The sequence below is a fragment of the Myiozetetes cayanensis genome, unplaced genomic scaffold, assembly GCF_022539395.1.
Source record: "Myiozetetes cayanensis isolate MyiCay16 unplaced genomic scaffold, myiCay2020 scf3, whole genome shotgun sequence".
Taxonomy (NCBI): domain Eukaryota; kingdom Metazoa; phylum Chordata; class Aves; order Passeriformes; family Tyrannidae; genus Myiozetetes; species Myiozetetes cayanensis.
This window is the reverse complement of record NW_026087521.1, coordinates 7,229,571-7,248,261: the sequence shown is the minus strand read 5'-3', so window position 1 is coordinate 7,248,261 and position 18,691 is coordinate 7,229,571. Positions and strand designations below refer to the sequence as shown.

The 18,691-nt window shown below is 40.8% G+C and overlaps 1 protein-coding gene across 1 annotated transcript in view; it reads right to left on the bottom strand.

The window, feature by feature from the left end:
* The window catches only part of ELAPOR2 (endosome-lysosome associated apoptosis and autophagy regulator family member 2), a 102,174-nt gene continuing 83,483 nt past the window's right edge, over positions 1-18,691 (bottom strand). Inside the window, exons 14-22 of the mRNA XM_050324884.1 lie at positions 18,249-18,512; positions 17,177-17,350; positions 15,493-15,682; positions 11,566-11,662; positions 10,258-10,359; positions 7,895-8,021; positions 6,956-7,134; positions 6,074-6,239; positions 1-2,864 (exon numbers count right to left, since the gene is read on the bottom strand). Of these exons, the coding sequence (XP_050180841.1) occupies positions 2,805-2,864; positions 6,074-6,239; positions 6,956-7,134; positions 7,895-8,021; positions 10,258-10,359; positions 11,566-11,662; positions 15,493-15,682; positions 17,177-17,350; positions 18,249-18,512 (1,359 nt within the window). The 3' untranslated portion in view covers positions 1-2,804. The remainder of the gene's footprint in view (positions 2,865-6,073; positions 6,240-6,955; positions 7,135-7,894; positions 8,022-10,257; positions 10,360-11,565; positions 11,663-15,492; positions 15,683-17,176; positions 17,351-18,248; positions 18,513-18,691) is intronic.

Here is an 18,691-nt window from a genome sequence, read left to right as displayed (position 1 = left end):
TAAAATGCATTCCGTTTAATCAAGTGAACACTTAACAGACTGATTCACATTGTTTTATGGCATCAAATAACAGTTTCTGATGTGATTCCATGTGGGAGAAAAGGGGGAGGTTGCTGTAAGTATATTTTGGCAGAGTAGTAGAAGAGGTCACAAACAACTGATTTCTTAATGAAGTGTTAAAGGCTTCCAAAATTCATCTTTTAAGGGAAAATGGAAACTTCTCTCTACTACAGCTTTAACAGAAAGAAAGGAATAGCAGAAGTCAGATAAAATATGCCAGTTTATACCTGCTTAATGGTTGGGAAATGCAATTTTCTTATTTAAAGGTAAATAAAGTCTACAGTATCGGTTTGCATCCCATTATGTCAGCACTGCACCAGATACACTATTAGATTGCCTGGGAGAATGTTCCATATCATGACAAACCATTTGGAAGCAGAGCTGAGAAGAGTCATACAGCAAAGTCTGTCACAGCTGTCAAAAAAATCCAGTGTATTTTATTTGGAAAATAAAATGGAAAAAGAAGGAAACCAAACTAACCCTTTTTAAGTCAAATTAAATATAGTTCATAAAAATTAAGGCATTTTTTGCATTACAGGGATTTAGGTGCAGTGATGAAAAAAGAAGTGGTGTTCTGGAGAATGAATTGTAATTTTTGCTTATTAAACATATGGACAGAGAAGGGAAAAAATTAAAAAAGATGTAGACAGATGCAGTTTGATGGCAGTGAAAAGCTCTACCCATCACTGCAGATCCGCAATGTTCAGGAAAGGCTGCAGTGCCACCAAACATCTCAAGTCCAAAATTTCAAATATATTTTCACTTTATTTTATGAATGTCCATCAGATATATATCTTTGATGCTACAACACACTAGTTGAATAAAAATCAACAACATAAAACCCCTCATCATAAAAGATCCAAGAAGTGAAATCCCAAAGCCATAACCATTTACTCTGTGAGCATATCATCTTTGACAACCATATATAAATGACATCATGACAACAAATACAATGTACAATAAGTGTGCAATGGTACAAAATATACAAAAAGGAATGTGTATTTAATATACATTCAACAATACCCCATAAAAATCTTTTTTTGGGAAAGTGAAGTGCCTTCTCAAGACCAACAGAAAATGTACACCACTTCAGTTAGGATGCCTGAAGTATGTCCCATCAAAAGAGTAAAGCGTGTGTTCTTTGATGGGAACTATAAAATAACTGAGCTAATAAAAAAAAAAAAAATCTAAACTTCATAAAATTTTTGTCCACATCTATAGTATAATAAAATATTTAGAGTGCAGAAAATTCAGTTTAATTTAAATTTTACTTAAAAGTGGGCCCTCTTTTATTGATAGATCTAGCTCAGTCATATAAAATCAAAAATCTATATTCCTTATAGTAAAAAGACCATTTCTACCCATGTGTCTTTTCTGGTTTTGATGCATTCCACAATTCACACAAATTTGCTGTAATGGAAATATGAGTCTGACCAGAGGTCAATACAAGAATCATTCTTCATTTTCTCCTGTCTCTATACAAGTCTTGCATAATTTTACTCAAATATTTTTTTGCCTAAGTTTCAGATTCCTTTGAGTTCAACCTCAATGGGAATTTCAGGAAATTATTACTGTGGATATCATGGAGGTCACATGCTTATAATGTGGCTGATTTTATGAAAAAGTCCACCTAGCCTCCAGTTTTTGAGGCACCATTTTGTGCCCTTCTTCCAAAACTGGTACTTGCACTGACAGCAGAAAGAATTTACATGCTGGGCTGGGCAAGTACATGACCCGTACTCAGCTCTGCTGGGCATCCATCCTCCTCCTTCCATGGGTCCAGGAGTAAAGGTGGCTGAGTATTTCTACTAAGCCTCCCAACTGACAAAGCTGATCTCTGATTTCCAAAAGTAGCAACTCCTCCTGTACCTCCACAGTTCAGGATTTGTTGGTTCACAACCCGGGAAAGGTGACATATATGCAGCCCAAGGGAGGACACTGGATCTGCCAAAAGGCTTGTCTTGAAAGGACAAGCTTTCACAGAGAGGGACAAGTGCAATTTGCACTGTAGGTACCACTTTACTTCTCTTTACAGAGTTTGAACCTGCTACTGCCTGTAAACCTGTGGGCCCACACCTACAATTCATACAACAGCAGTTAATACATCTAAATTTAATAGCACTAGGTTTTACCCCAACCCTGATGGCCATAACTTAGGCGTCAGAACGGGTTCAACTTGCAGGTGCAACACCATTCCTCTTGTAATAAAGGTCAACACAGATCATCTAGATCTCCAAAGCAATAGATCAAAAGTATTTTCCAAAGTTCAAAACTCACCTGAGGCTCATTCTGAGTACCATTCCCAATTTTGATTTTGAGAGAGACTCATAATTATGCTAGTAAGCGACTAGCAGGAGGTTGCAGGCCTCTCTGAAAATCATTTCTTGGGAATATGCGTAGGAGGAGAGAGAGGAAATGAAAGGTACCTATAAATCATATGGCATGCCTGAGCAATGCCCAGGTGAATGCAAAAAATTCGTGTTATTTGCAGTATGTGTATCTCTTCCTGAGTTGAATTTCATTCCCAGTATGGAATCCAAGCGTCTGCATTCTTTTTTTGGCAAGATACTCGATCACATGGTAAGGCAATCCAATTTTCTGGTTTGCTTCCTCTCTTCTTTCTTGCTAAATGGCTAAGCATTTCTCACCAAGATCACCATTACAATGTGTGCCAGAATATGTTTAAAATATGGTCCTGTAAAAATAGAAATTAGGTTTGTTTCTCTGAAGGCAGCATTAATTCTTCATATATTCTGTGATCTTGAAGATTTCAGCTGAACAGATTCAAAATTATCTTCCTTTTCCTGCAATAGAAAAGATAGGCTCTTATCAACTGGCACTCCTCAAATTCTTACCATCAGTTACCACAGTCACTTCTCTCTATATCCTTTGCCAAAAACTTTATTTTTACCACAGTTATTAAGTGCATAGTTTGACCCTTTAATACTTAATAACACTTCCAATTCTGTAAAAAACTTGCAAACTTAATAAAATTATGCTACAGATATTGTTCATGTTACTTATTTTAGAGGGTACATGGAAAGTTTACATTTCATACTCATAGTTTAGGGCAGGTAGTCAGAGCTGGGGAATTGCAAGATAATCATCTTTATGGTTATTATCACTTAATGTGTTTCCTACAATTAATAAAATGTTTGGAGCAAAATCTGTGACTGTGAACATCACAGCCTTGTTCTTGGATTCCAACCTCAGCTCCTCCTCTGGGAGGACAAAAACAGTCTACAAATCCTCTGCTATCTTAAAAATCAGGGTTGAGTTTTCTTTCTGTTTTCATTTGCTGGGTGACAGCCTAGGCCATCCGGTCAGCAGACATCAGGGTGAGAAATGTGGACATACACATTACTGCACATGTGACCAACCCAAAGGTCCAGGCAGAAGCAATGAATGAAGGAGCTCTAATAAAAGTACTCACTAGAAGATGCTGGTTCTTGCTTCACGTGCCCACCTTTTATACATGTTCATGTACACAAATAGTTTGGAAACTATGCAGAGCTAACTTAATAGTCTGATTTTTAAAGCCATTTCAGTCAGATCAGGACAGCCTGGTGAAGAGGTGAGAAAGAAGGGGAGAAATTGTCCTGTGCTAGTCTACTGCAGAGTATGTGTTCTGAAGAACCTGGTATTGTTATGCTGGAGGCAGCAGATGGAACTAGAACAGCCTCCAATCTGAAACAGGTTTGTAGTTCTTTAGCTTCCATATTCTCATTAAAAATAAGACACCCCTTTCTATATTACAGGCCTAGTCTCAGATTCCTTGGGTACTCAAAACAACTCATATCTTCATAACATGCTGGCAGAAATCCTGAAGCACGAACATAGAATTAGGATATTGCAGATTTTTCTTATATCTCATTTTACATTTCTCCTTTTTTTCTCCCGTTTTCCTCCATATATTTTTTCCATATTTGATGTGCATATGTAGCAGGAGATGAATTTCCTCATCTTTTGCATAAATGAAAAATGATGCCTATAACATTTGTTTTCAATAAATTTATATTAAATTCATGTTATCTGCAGGCATACAGGACACAGAGTTCAGTAAGCTAATGAGGTACTGGAAGCTGGGTTTGCCAGCTATGATTATCTAGCAGTAAAAAAGGAACAAGCTTAGAAACATCTGACAGGCTTGTTTAAAAAGGAGAGGATACTCAGGGAAACTGCTACAATGGATATAGGAACATTAAGAAACTCCAAATAGGCATTCAAGTTGTCTGAGTACTGAAATAACCAAGCTTACTTTAAAAAGGAAAAAAACCCACTTCTCACAGAATCACAGAATGATTCTATGAAGGGACCTTAAAGATCATCTCATTCCAACCTCCCTGCCATGGGCAGGGAAACCTCCCACTAGAACAGGTTGCTCAAATCTGCATCCAGCCTGGCCTCGAACACTTCCAGGGATGAGGCCACGTCTTCTATGGGCCTTCCAGAGCTTCTCTTGGCAACGTGTGCCAGTGCCCCATCACCCTCATAGTGAAGAATTTCTTAATGTAATAATATCCAACAATATCTAATCTAAACCAGGAGTGAGCCAGTCACTGGTGTTGCAAATAGAGTTAGCAAAACTTTTGCACTTATCAGGAGTCCCACAAAACATGACCCTCACCAGCAGCACTGCTCACTATGCTCAGCCACAGCCAGCCAAGGCACTTCTTGGACAAAAAACCAACATCAGTATTTCAAAGTTAGTCCCTGTAGGATTCAAAATGGAATCAACTTTTATTTTTGCAACATCACCAGAAAATTTGATGTGATTTGATTTTATTTACATTTTCAATATTCTCGATATTGAATTAAGATTTAATATTGAATTTCTGGCCCTTGCCACAAGGAACAATATTGATTTTGCAAGACAAATAGCCAGGCTAGGGTCAAAGGGAAGTTCTGCATATTGTCTGTGCAATGGTAACTTCTCCTAGGAGGGATATCTGGGGAGAAGGTAGAGTGGGAAGTGGACATGAGTCCAATAAAAAAAGTAAAAAAATGAAGAGAATAAGGGAAAAGAAAGGTAGCACGCAAGTTTTAATTACATTGCACTCAACCACAGAAAGAAAAAAAAAGAATACAAGAAAAAAATCTAAAATTCAACATTCTGAAATATTATTTGGACAATAAAGAAGGGTGTGATGTTTTAATATTAATTTTTATGATGACCTTTTAGGAGAACCTTCCTATGAAGGTTCTTCCTTTTAAGAAACTTTCCTAAGAAACTCACCTCAGCAAAACTCTTTGAAAGGGAAAATTTCATTCACCTTCATCCTGATTATATCAGATGCCTCAGCTGGACTCCCTTAAAGACAACGCTACCCTACCTATAGCACAGAATTCAAGCCATTTGGAACAAACACCAAAGTGCTTATGGGACCTACCGTGATGGTCTGGTCTTGCTCTTCTCAGAAATGTTCAAAGGACACCAAAGATTTTTGTGCTATCAATTCAGGCATGCAACAATCCACATCACATGTGCAACAGAAAAAAAATGCTTTTTGGTGTTGCTTCCCACTGAACTGGAGGAAGTTGTTGTATTGGGCAACAGTCTGAGTCTGATGCCTCCTCCTCAGCTTAATCCTTCTAATGGTTCTTGAGTCAGCCATGAAGGAAACCCAGGTGAGCTGCAAGAGCTGGTGGTGGCTGTGTTCCCAGGGTTAATTTTTAATATCTTTAATAGCTGTGTTTGCCTCAGCAATGCAGGTGTCTGGCAGGACTCTGGGTAGAGAGGTTCTCTCAACCATTAACTGCTCTTTTCAGGTATCACCCATACAATAAAAAATGCTACTGAAATCTCTCTATGGAGGAAGGAGCATTTACTCAATACCCTGCAACATTTATTAACTTTATCCAGACTGTGGATCTCAGCAGATCACTATGGACTGGATGAAGTGTCTGTGGGAGGCTGCACTAATGTGCAAATTACCATCACAGACTCATCACATCCAGTAATAAATACATGTAAGAATTATTTTTAGTATTAATATTAGAAATTACTACTCACCTTTGTTGCCAAGGATTTGAGCTTGCCCAGCAGTGACTGCTTATTTGAATATACTATTTCTTCTTCATTATCTTCTCCTTCCATTATAGCACAGCTGTCAGCAGCTGGCAGTTCACACTCTTTTGAGTTCGTTGTCATCACTAATTTGGAATATTTATACTCCAACCTGAAGATATAAAGCCAGACAGGCATAGATTTTTTTACAAATGTCCCACACTCAAAGTTTTTGTAATTTAGGTTATCTACCAGTCCTCCCACATAGTAATTTCTGAGGTGTTTACTGGAAATCAGATCCTTTTCAATCACTAAAAATATGTAATAACCAAAATAGTATTAACAATTCATCAAGCTCTTGTTCTCCAGATTAGTCCTCCATCCTTATAAAAGAACCATGTTTCCCCAAAAGACCACAATTAGGTCAAGAGGGCTTCTTGCATGAAGAGGTGAGACCTGTGTGCTGGTTGGGGCAACAACTAAAGTAGAACTAAGCAATATATAGTCAATAACCTTATTTTAACCCACCTGAAAGGGGATAGTTAGGCTAAAGATATCCTTTTAGCCTTCAGACCTTGAAAAATCCACATTGCTTCAGAACCTAAGGTCAACTTCCAACTCTCAGGTGTTAAAAATACAGTTAATTCCTATTGGGAAATTATGTCATAAAAATTTACTGTGGATTTTCTACACTTTCCTCATCACTGTAGGCAGAAGAAACATCAACTTGATGTATAAACAAGGATATATAAACAAGGATATAAACCATGAATCAACACGGTACTTGTCACTGATGCTGTCATAAGGTCAGATCCAGGAAAAGTCTTTCTGTTCACTCCATCAAGCTTTCAGCTTACTTTTATATGGAACACAATTTGCAGTACTTACTTCTGGTTCTTCTTCCAAAAATAGCAAGTCAAGGCTATGAGCAGAACAGCTGTGAAAGCACCAACACCAGCTCCAACTTTAAGCCAAAAATCTACTGTTTCACAAGTGCTGGTCTTTTTTTCTGGCAAGGAAACTCCTTTAATGCAATGCTTTGGTTCATTCCATACATACAAGGTTTCCTTTCAAACAGAAAACAGAAAACACCAAAAAGTGGGATGCTTGTAGGAAAACAGAGGACTACTTAGAGTTGCAGAAAACAAGCTGTTCTGAAGTAGAAAGGTCAAATAATTTTTCACTGAAAGCAAACCAAAATAGGTACTTCAGGTTTTCAGACTGTAGGTAAAGTTTTATTGTCTAATCAGTCATCCCCCTACTTGTGCCTGAAGGTTCAGGCATGGCAAAAAGATTTCCTCTTCTGTAGGGCTCTTCATGTGACACAATATGGGTTAGACAGCTATTGGGAATCAGTTGTACCTGCATTGGAGCTGGTGATCAATAGGAGAGTTTGAAGCTGTAGAGGGACTTCCTAATATTTGACTAGAGAATGCAGCAGTAAAACTATTGCAAGCAAGGTAGGATGAATTTATAAACTGAAATTCACAACCCTCTCCTAGCCTGCCCCTGATGTTTATGGCTACCGAGAATTGGACTCATTTGGGCACTCCATCCTTCATAAATAACTTGCCTGCATCTATGAATCTGTAGAGAGTTCACATCCTTACTCTCACAGCTGGTCAGCACAAGCCAGGTCTACTCCAGGAACCACACTGCCTTTGGCACAAACATTCCTGAGTCTCAACACAGCACCCCAGTGTGGTTGCACCCAGGCAGCTCAGAGCCTGGACTCTGCCTGCGCTGACACACCAGTCTGCCCACCAAATTTCAACAAAAGTCTGAGTTATACCCAAACAAACCCATGTGGAGACACGGGTCCTGTACCTGAAATCCTTTTTTGCAGGCTCCCTCAATCTCGTGGTAGTCTTGCTCTGTGCAGAGAGGACAAGCTTCTGCACTTTCCCAAACAAAGTAGAAAGTGCATCCATCGCAGGTGCCCGCAGGGCATGAGCTGGGAGGAGAGCAAAGCTTAGTGATCAGTTATTAAACACTCTGGGGTTTGCATTCTCACTTCACATTCTGCTGCTGAAGACTGGGAATGGGAAGTACAGGAAATGGGTAAACATCCATCAAGTCAGCAGATGGAAAAATCTGGGGAAGAATTTTCCCCAGTTTGTAAAATGCTTTTCTCAAGCAGATGTTGAGCTGTCAAAGGTCTAAAATATCAGTTCAGTTCCTGGCAGGGAGTGGTACTCATGCACAGAGGAGGGAAGGGAAGGAGAGGGGAGGGGAGGAGATGAAGATGAGGAAGAGGAGCAGAACTACAGCAGTGTTTCACCAGCATGGGCTAGCCCAGCACACACCTCTATCGCTGTTCTCCTGCACTGGGTGATGTTCCACATGAATGCTGCTATCTGGTTCCTGATATTGTTCTAATGATGCCTGGGTGATTTAGTCCATATGGAATGGACTTGTCCTGTCATGGTTAATTACTAGAAGGGTGTTCTCAAGTTAATGAAGAGATAACAGCTTCCCTTAGTCTAAGGAAAACTAATGGCCTATTTTGTATTCAGCTTGCAGAAGGAAGTTGTATTGGCAATGGCAGGACATTCACATAGCTTTTGTTATTGACAATCACATCAGGTCTAACCGCAGCAATGGCCAAAAGTCTGTGCAAGAAGCTCAGTTATGTAAATATGAAATATATTCATACCAGAAATGCATTTAAAATTATTTTGTTCTATATCATTTGGAAACCTGTTATCCTGATCTGAAGCACTGAAAAATCTCCAGCCATAGCAGCCCATTCTGGTTTATCCTGGTTTGAATACCTGACAACTCTCCTCTCTGGACTATGGAACGTTTTTCAAACTACATGGCAAGAGCACTGACAGACCTTTCTCCTCAAGTGCTTTCATCTTATACTGTAGCTTCCTGTGATACTAAACACTGTGTCTGAAGGATCAAGGAGTTACCTGCTGTATTATTTGACATGTATCAGGTACCTCACTGTGTGAAAACTGCTGTCTGACTGCTGAGCTAATCAAAGGGGGATAGGAAGAGAGAAGTCAACACAAACTGAGATAAGGTACATATGTCAGCTGTGTGTCATTTCTGCCCAGTCTCATACTTTTAAAAGCAAGATAGATTGTTCTTCCCTCACTACTGGTGAGTTATCACAGCCCACATCATGCTTAACCTGTGACATTAGGAGAACAGCTGGAGGATTTTCACACAGCAGCTGATAGGCAGTGGCTTATTGCCCAGTGTAGTTTGTAGTGTGTCAGGTCCCTCAGAAACTGAGTAAGTATCTCCCAAGGTGTTCAAACATCAATCAATCATCCATCACCTGTGAAGTAGATGCTGCTTTGCCTTCATTCAGCTGAGCATGGTTCCTCTGTCCCAAGAGAGACAGGGATCAAAGGATCCCACACTTCTCACACTTAGGAAGAGGACTTAGCTTTTGGGAAGGGGGATGAGTGATAGGGCTAACAGCAGATTTATGGTAACATCCAGACACCCTAAGATGGCCCTTGACAACCCAAGAGGAGGGTCATCACAGTTGAGGGGAACTTCTGAAGAATCACAAGGTGTTGTTAAAGAGTAATAGAATTAATTCTTTTAAATTAAAAATTAATTTTTTTCTCTGTAACTTCTCAGTATGCTTTAAGTTATGTTTATACAGGCATAAACAGGACTTTGGAAGAAAGACACTTTTTGAAGTCACTTGAATCAGAGAGAAGGGAAAAGGTCAGGCAAATTAAACACAATTGGTACAAGGGGGTTAGGATGCAAACTGGAGTGATGAGACACATAAATAAATACATCTCAAACTTTAACTAGGCAGAGTTCAGGGCTCACATAAGCATTGCCACTACTGTAGATCAAGGAAGAAAAACTACCTCTCAAACCCCTGACCAGGCAGTTCTAATCAGGAGGCCAAAGATTAAAATAAGGAACTGAAATAAAGGAGAAGTGAAGACGAGAAAACATCACTAAATTTTCTTTTGCCTTTAAGCTCAGAACAACCTGCCTGAGCTCTAATGTCTCTCATCACACAGACTAAACACAAATGAGTTTGTCTGCTGGGAGGTGATGGACACCCAGGAAAAACAAGTGAGACCTCCTGCATGGCTGATAAGGGCGACAGCATTCCTCACTGCTGTTAAAATTACCAATGAGTTTTATAAAGATTACCTGAGTAGCAAAGGTTTTTTGGCACTACCAAGATACAAACACTCAAGTACCTGGGCACAGAGAGCTCTCCTTGGCCTGGTTTGTTGGGGTTGCATCTCATTGTCACAACAGTTGCACGGCCATTTTCACAGGAGGTTGTCACTGTTGAAGACCTAATGTCAAACAAGAGGAGAAAAGTAACAAGTTTCCCACAGTAAATATGTGTTGCTCTTTCGTGGGTCTCTGTCCGTTCATGCAGAGCCAATACTGATGAAATAACCCTTTACCACAGCACTTTTGACTTTGTCAGCTGAAAAAATAAAGGAGAAACAGAAGCAGGGTAGGTTTCACCACTTCATCTAAATCTCAAAGTGCTCTGAGATGCCACTCAGGGAACTGCTCTGGTTCTCTAGCTAGTTTGAAATCTGCTGAGTCAAGGAATAAACTTTCCCACAAAGGAGAATAGAACAACTGAAAAAAAGAATTACAGGTGCTGTGGTTGGTGTGTTACTCTGCTGGAGAGCTTATGATGGCTCACTCCTCACCTGCTAATCTGAGAGCCACACTGTCCTGAACTACCCCAAGGAAAAGTGGATTTAAAAGATGGACCTTATTCCAGTGTGATAGAACTTGTAAGCCAGGTTCATAATACCCTCAAAGTGGGGTCATTGGTGTGGAGTAGTTCAGTTTGCAGAATCATAAATGTAATTTCACACATGCATGAAGTGCCGATATCCAAAATCCTACAGTCAGTTAAGATCTGTCACTAAAGCCAGCACAATCCAGAGAGCCAATCAGCAGGACAAATAGAGGTAAGTGCCTTAAGCTGAACAGCCCCAGGGGCTCCAGAGTCCCAGCTTAGAAAACTAATTGCCATGAAGACACCAGCGTGTAAACATCTGGACTGAGATGATCTTCATCATCTTCTCCACTTCACTCTTCTCCATTCTTTTTGTGGAGAAGAGTGAAGAATAGGAAAAGCATAGTAGTAACTGTGCATGTTCAAACAATTACTGTTAAACTTGATTGGTTCTTTTTGGTAGCATCAAAGTAAATGCAAACGAAAGTGAAAGAAAATATGCAAAGGGAAGTGGACATATCAAAGTCATATATGAGAAAATACGGAAAGAAACAGGACACTGGAAGTGGCTTCTGGATGAATCAGAGCTCTGGTATCACTTCCTACAGATCAAGGGTAATTCAGATTTGAGTAAACAGTGTTTGCCGACTTTATAAGATGTTCTTCAACATGCCAATCAATATCAGCCAGATCCTGATTAAAGTGGTAAAGTTGAATTACAGATCCCCCCTTACAGTTTTAATTTCCTTTAAACAAATGAAGAAATTTGACATAGCAGTAAACAGTATTTTTTACCTACTTGTAAAAGAAATGCACATCTGGTATTTTGCTTGGAGAGGGAGGAAACATATCTGCCTTTATGCTGATATTTTCCAGCATTGTTTCAACTGTAGCTCCTAAAATTTAAGGGGAAAAAAAAGGAGCAAACTAAGAATGGATCTTTGATCAGTTAACATGTAATATTTTCTCAGTCTGAAAGGTATATATAGCTCACTTAATAGTAATTAATGCTATTACTATACATTACAAACTTTCTTTTATTCTAACTAAACCTTGCAGATTTATGTGTTCTTCATACAGTCTGATTTGCTCACATAGACATAGCAAAACAAAAAAATTAGTAAAACACCAGTGTAATTATTTTTAGTCTTTCATGTTGATTTACAGCAGTCATTGGATATTAAAGAATCATAAAATAATGTAGGCTGGCAAAGGACTGCTGAAGATATCTGATCCAGCCACACAAAGCATTTACCTTGAATGTATAACCCTCACACATCATAGCCATGTAATGACTGAGCAATCTGCAGTACTGTGTGAGATCCTGCAATGTTTCAGAAGAGGGAGTTGTACAAATGGGAATGCATCCTTCTAGGGAGGTGAAAAATTGCTACAACAACAAGAGAAAGCAGTAGAAGTCAGAAACTGGTGGAAGGATGGGTGTCATGGTTTTGCTGGTTCTTGGAAACTAGGCAGGAATTTTTCCCTTCCCCCTGCCCACTGTGTGCAGGACAGTCAAGTGGGCACTTAAGGAGCACAAAAGAAGCTGCCTGCTGGTTAATGGCTCAGAATCTCGTCCCTGGGAAACGGGGGGAGGAGTTTGGGCTTACTGCAGAGGCTGGAACAAGGTTGGTGTGGAAGCACAGTGGGGTTTAGTTCTCAGCCTGGTTGCCAGCTGTGGATCCTACTCGGATTTTTTTCATCAGAGAGGAACTGTTTGGGAGTTCAGGAGTTCTTTTGGTTTTTTTTTTCTTTTTCTCTTCCCTGTTCCTGTTTGTTTCTTCCTTAGCAGTGGTTCTTGTGCACATCAAAGGGAGAAGGAAAACTATATAAACAAAATTCGACCAGCCGAACAGAGTGAGTTTTTTCCCATTAGAGAGGACTTTTTTTGTTGTTGTTGTTTCTCCTCTCCTCTCTCTCCCTTTTTCCCAGTGTGTGGGGGAAGGGAAATCCATTTTCAGTTTCTCCAACACATCCTGGAGGGTGCCACTCCACGTGAAAACGACCAGTGATTCCACAGCACCCCCTGCTGAACAGCATAAAGAACTGCAGGCTCTGCCTTTCCTGTGATCCAACAGCACCACCTGGTGACTGGCACAGGACACTACAAACTCTGCATCTCCGGTGATCCAACAATGCCCCCTGTTGACTGTGGTAAGAATTGTACCTAAGGGCGCAACTGAACTGTTTACTTTTTTCCTTTGCTTGTTTATTGGTTTGTTTTGAAGGTGTCCCTACAATGGGCAAGGACACCTTCCACTAGATCAGGTTGCTCAAGGCCGTATCCAACCTGGCCTTGAACACTTCCAGGGATGGGACATTCACAGCTTCTCTGGGAAATGTGTGACACTGCCTCACCATCCTCACAGTAAAGGATTTCTTCCTAATATCCAATCTAAAACTACCCTCTTTCAGTTTAAGGCTATTGCTCCTTGTTCTATCATTCCGTGCCCTTGTAACAAGTCCTCTTGTAACCCCTTTAGGTACTGAAAGGCACCCTAAGGTGTCCCTGGAGCCTTCTTTTATTCAGAATTAACAACTCCAGCTCTCTCAGCCTGTCTCCACAAGAGGGGTGATGCAGCTCTCTGATCATCTTTGTGGCCTCCTCTGGACTCACTTCAGCAATTCCACATCCTTCTTATGTTAGGAAAGACAAACTTCAACCATTCAAAAATATAGCAATCAATACAAAGAAAAGCCAGCAGAAGAGCTTGATATCTTTTCTCTGTATTAAGAAAAAAAGTCAGGAGTATCTCCTTGCTTTCCAAGACAATGACTTGAACACCTGATTCCTTCAGTGGCAGGAGAGGATATTGATATCTGCTTGGCATACCTGCTTATGAACTAGCAAACCCATACCTCGAAGTGACCTTTAACAGAGCTTTTAATGACAGTGAATTGTCAAAAGACTCATAGAGGGGAAATATGGTGACCCAAATTACAATGTAGCTATCAGCATGAGGCAAAATAATGGTAAATGAAAATGGGTTTCAGTCCATGGACAGGTACACAATGAGTGAAAGTCAACTCTTCAACAAATCTGTTCTCATCCCTTGAATGCTGATGAATTTGGTTGCTAAAAAAAATTATGTAAATTTATCAAGTATTTCACTAATTACCACATGAGATTCTAATTAAAAAGTTAGGAGTGTAATAGCAATTGAGTGCACATTCTGAATTAAAAACTATTTAGCTAAGTAATTAAAAAATTATCTGGCCATGGGAAACTGTCATGAAATGTGGTATGTCTCCAGGCTTCTCTAGGCATTGATATTGAAGTGCCAAAATGCAAGATTATTGGTAGGGGTCTGCCAGTAACTACATAGTCACTGTTGGTAAAGTGTGTAGATGAGATAAAGATTAAGAGGAACAATAACAAAATACAGAGCACTTGGTTCATTTGATAAGATGGTCCCAAACAAAACTAAATATATTTTAGTGAAGACAAGTGGAGCAAGGCAGGCAGGCTAGTCTTAAGGAAGAGAATTTTTCCTTTGGAAACTCTAACTCTGAAGAAAGATCCAGATCAGAACCAAGAAGCCATCATGAAATCCCTTGAGTCTGGAGAAAGAAGGACTCAGGGATTACAAAGACTGAAGTGATTTTTATTGCCATCATAGTGAATTAAATACTGGAATAGTGTTCCATTCTATGCTTTAAGAAAATAATAAAGGTTACAGAACTGTAGAAAGAGCCTCAAAATTATTCAGTTGCTAGAGATAAATACATGATAGTGAGAGACTTAGAAGAACTTGGTCTACTTAGTTTATCAGAAGAGCACACTGGGGATGGTGTGAGGATTCCAGTATACAAAATATTTCTTCAACAAAGAAAATGTGAGTGTGAAATGGAGAAGGAATAGCAAGAAGTAAGAGCTGAAAACTGAAGCCATGGAAAGTAAAATAGGAAACAAGTCTGCTTTAAAATCACACACAGAGACAGTCTTTGACTATTGGGAAAAAAATACCAGTGACTGTGGCAAAGCTTTTATTTCTGGCAGTCTTAAAAGTCCAGCTTGAATGCTCTTCCAAAGATGTGCTTTTGTCAAACATGAGATTCTGGGCTCAGTGCCAGGGAGAATGTACAAGCACTCAGTGCCTGTAATGGATAGGTGAGCAGACTAAATGACTTCATTGTCTAATCTGGCCTCACACTCTGGGAACTTGGGAGCCAGACCAGTGTAAGACTTAATGATGTGTGCGGCCCCATGCTGCCCCAAACCTCTTCCTTTCTTGACTAATTATGTCCCAACACCAGTTTCTTCTTCTGAAATTGCCCAAGTGGGGTCTTGGCATGGGCAGAAACACTTAAACTAATGTGACTACCACAGTCACTGGTCTTGCCCTGAGCAGGGTGGGCAGGAACCATGAAAGAAAACCCATGCTTTTTAATTACATTATCCAGATCTATGTGCTGAAGTTCTGTGCAGCATGGGACCCACCAGGCCAAGCTCAAGGAAGAGTGAGTATTATGGACGTGGAAAACAAATAATGGGGACAACCTTTAGTCTTCTCCTCCAGCCACCACCTGAACTGAAACATCAGTAGAACACAATGGCACCTGCAGGGATTTGCTTCACAGCTTATGAACCATCTGTAACTGAATCTCAGGCTGCTCCTTCACTCTTCTCCCAAGGTAATGCTGAGCCCAGAAAGAATTTACTCTGCAGCCCTAAATACATAAGAGTACATTCATGATAATAATACACAGAAGACAAACCATATACCTAAGAACCTGTCAGCAAGGCTGTTGGACTGCAGAGCCAGGGCTGTTCGGAAACCTTTGCTGTCTGACGGGATGATGGTGGACTGACAGACAAAAGCACCCACAAAATTGGAAAAATCTTCTGATTCTGCAACCATGTCCTTCAGAGTAACGTCTGTGATGTTGTCAGTGCAAATTGCCATCTTCTTCCCCTGTGGACAATCAGGAAAAAAAGGGGGAAGCTGTTGGTTGTTGATAAGATGTGAAAAAAGTTTGGGAAAGGAAAGATTGCAAACTTTCTGATTGCGAACAGGATGAGATTCATTACTTTACCTTATAACAACTTGATGTCTCTATGTGTCTGTCATAAGAGGGACAAATTGCAGCAATAAACTGTGCCATTGTGAAAGCTCTGATTAAAGCCTTGTACAGACTCAGAAACACAATGTCACCTCTGGCATGTGTCTTATCAGAAATCTGTGCTGTGGAGCACTCCTCTTAGTTTATCTTGACAGCACAGTGTTTACTTGCAGAGCATAATAAAATGGCTTGCAAAGGAAAACCCTATTTCCCTTCCCTTCAAATAATAGAATGTAGAATACCTCTTTATTTGGGATTTAATCCTGACAAAATATTTTCAAAGCACAAATACATGAAATCCCTAAACAGATATATAGCCTTCAAGGCTGTCTTAATGTCACATCTCGAGACCAGTGCTAGAATCAGAGCAACAGCAATGAAAGACAAATCACCAGACTCAGTTTTACTGACAAAATGTCAAGCACTCACCACCTAATCATGGTTGGTAGTACTGTAGTACCATCATAGTAATTTGGGAAAATTAAGACCAGATCCACAGGGGAGTCAGCATATCTGCACTTTTGTTGATCTAGTTGTCAGCAGCTCTAATCCAGGTGGTAGTTAAACACACATTCAAGCCTAAAAGTATGTAGAATGCTGTAAAGAAATGTGACTATTCATCTGTCTCAACTCATGCAAATCCTTTGGTACATGGGAAAAAGACTTCAGAACTTTACAGGGCTGAACATCAACGTAAACTACATGTGCTGGTTTTCATGGGACAATGCACAACACTGATACTGCTCTGAAAGGTCAATTTATGTATGTGACAACAAGCTCTGGTACAGTCCAAGCCCCAGAGATAGGTCTCTTGACTCTGGGACAGAGACTGTTTGATTCATCAACTAAACACATTTTTCTACCACTTTCAAAGGATGCTGGTCCAAGTCAGCACTGGGAACCTTGGCCACTGGCAGACAGCAGGATGGCCAGGGGCTCTGCTGACAACATCTCCAGTCAAGTCATGAGGGAAACATGGAAAGAAGTTGTCAGGTGATAGACTCAGGCTCTTCACTTGAGCTCCTTGGTGGCAGCACACAGAGGTCAGGGTTGTGACCCAAGTGACTTGAAGACACAAGAACTAAGAAAAGGCAGGGATGTGATACAGGTTTTCTTCTGAGAATTGTTTATGGCCTAAAACTTTGTAATCTCTGCTCTGGAAAATAATTCGGCTGCTCAAAAGTCTTCTTGCACTGCTAAGCAAGATCCAAAGGGAAGTGTTTGCACAGTGTTGGTTACAATTCAGCTGAAGGGGAGTCCTTGTCCTGCCTCAGTGTGACCCCAGATCATCAACACAGGCAACAAATTGGTTCATCCCCCCAGCTCTCAACACCAGCTGAGCTCACCTCATTCCCACACAGGCTGATGTTAAAGAAGTGGAAGAACTTGGTCCCTCGGGAAGTGAAGCTGGGTCCGCTCATCAACGAGCCCACCCGGCTGAGGTTGCTAAAATTGTAATTCAGGCTCTGGTTATCCTTGACATAGGACACCAGGCAGTCACTGAAGCAGGCAGTGTGGTCCTGTAAGGAAGGAGAGGCATCCATTAAAGAGCAGTAATGGAACAGCAGCAAACCATTCCTCTGGGAGTTAAAGCAAGCAGGTGCAGACAGGACTGCTTTCCTTGTTAAGGATGAAGGGCAACTCTGTCCTATTCCTCTAATTCATCTTTCCCTTGGGAGAATTCCCATTCCTGTTTCAGTCCCTTGCAATCACATATCAGGACTATAATGTTCCCCAAGCCTGTTTGTCCTGCTGTTTGCTGCATTAGCCAAGAAAATGTAGTTTCTTTCTTTGTTTTGTTCTGTATGCTTTCAGGATCCCAATGTTCCAGCTTAAAGCCCTGTAAACAGACCAGAACATGCCCTTGGTTACACTTGCATCTTGCAAAGGAAACACAACAAACAGTCCAAAACAGAAGGACTGTATATGAACCCAGCTGAAGTCAGGCAGAATATGAACAAATTGAAGCAGTTTTTCTAGTACCTGTGCAGCTCCTTGCATGTAATAAATGCTTACCCAGGCTTAAGGGCAATTTCACATAAGAAGAACTTGTTAGAGGTTTCCAAAGGCACAGACACATCATCCAGCAGAGAAAGTCCCTGAGTTTAAAACAGCAGGTGTCTGGGACAGTTTTAGGTGGAAGCAAGATATATGCTTGCCCTGTTTGTACATGTCCACAGCTCCTTGAAACAAACCCGTTTTTTGAGCTGATGTTGTCAATTTTATCTTATTACTGCATGTTTGCAAACAGAAATTAGACTAGTGACATCTCTGGAAGAGTGGGCTCACTGGTTATATCTATACTACACTGCTCACAAAGCACATACCTGTAGGAAAGCACTAAAAGTGGCCCTTTGAGGGTTTATAGCCCAAAAAACCCCTGTCTGCCCGTCACTCAGGAACACTCAGTTCCTGTACCTTGGTGCTCCTGCTGCCAGGCCCACAGGGGATGCAGGCCTCCCTGCCATAGACCTGGTGGATGGACAGGAAGGTGTTGGCCGGGCACTCCTTGCACTGGCTGGTCTCCTTCTCGATGTAGTGTCCCGGCGGGCAGGGCACGCAGGATGAGCCGGACTGCTCGGAGCCCAGAGCACAGGCCCGGCAGGAAGAGGCCACTCCATCCACTGCGTTGGTCACCGTGATGGAGTAGATCTTGGCCATGTCATTGATGAACTGTCTGCTCTGGAACGAGAGCCAAGGAAACCACCCTGGTGTCACCACACCATTGCGTTTGGACATAGATGGACAGACCTATCTATGCATCAGTTCAGGCATCAGCTTATCCATGGCTCTGTCCCTCCTCATGGATCTTTTATCCACAGCTGCCTCCCCAGGGCGGCTTTATGGTGAGAGCCGCTCAC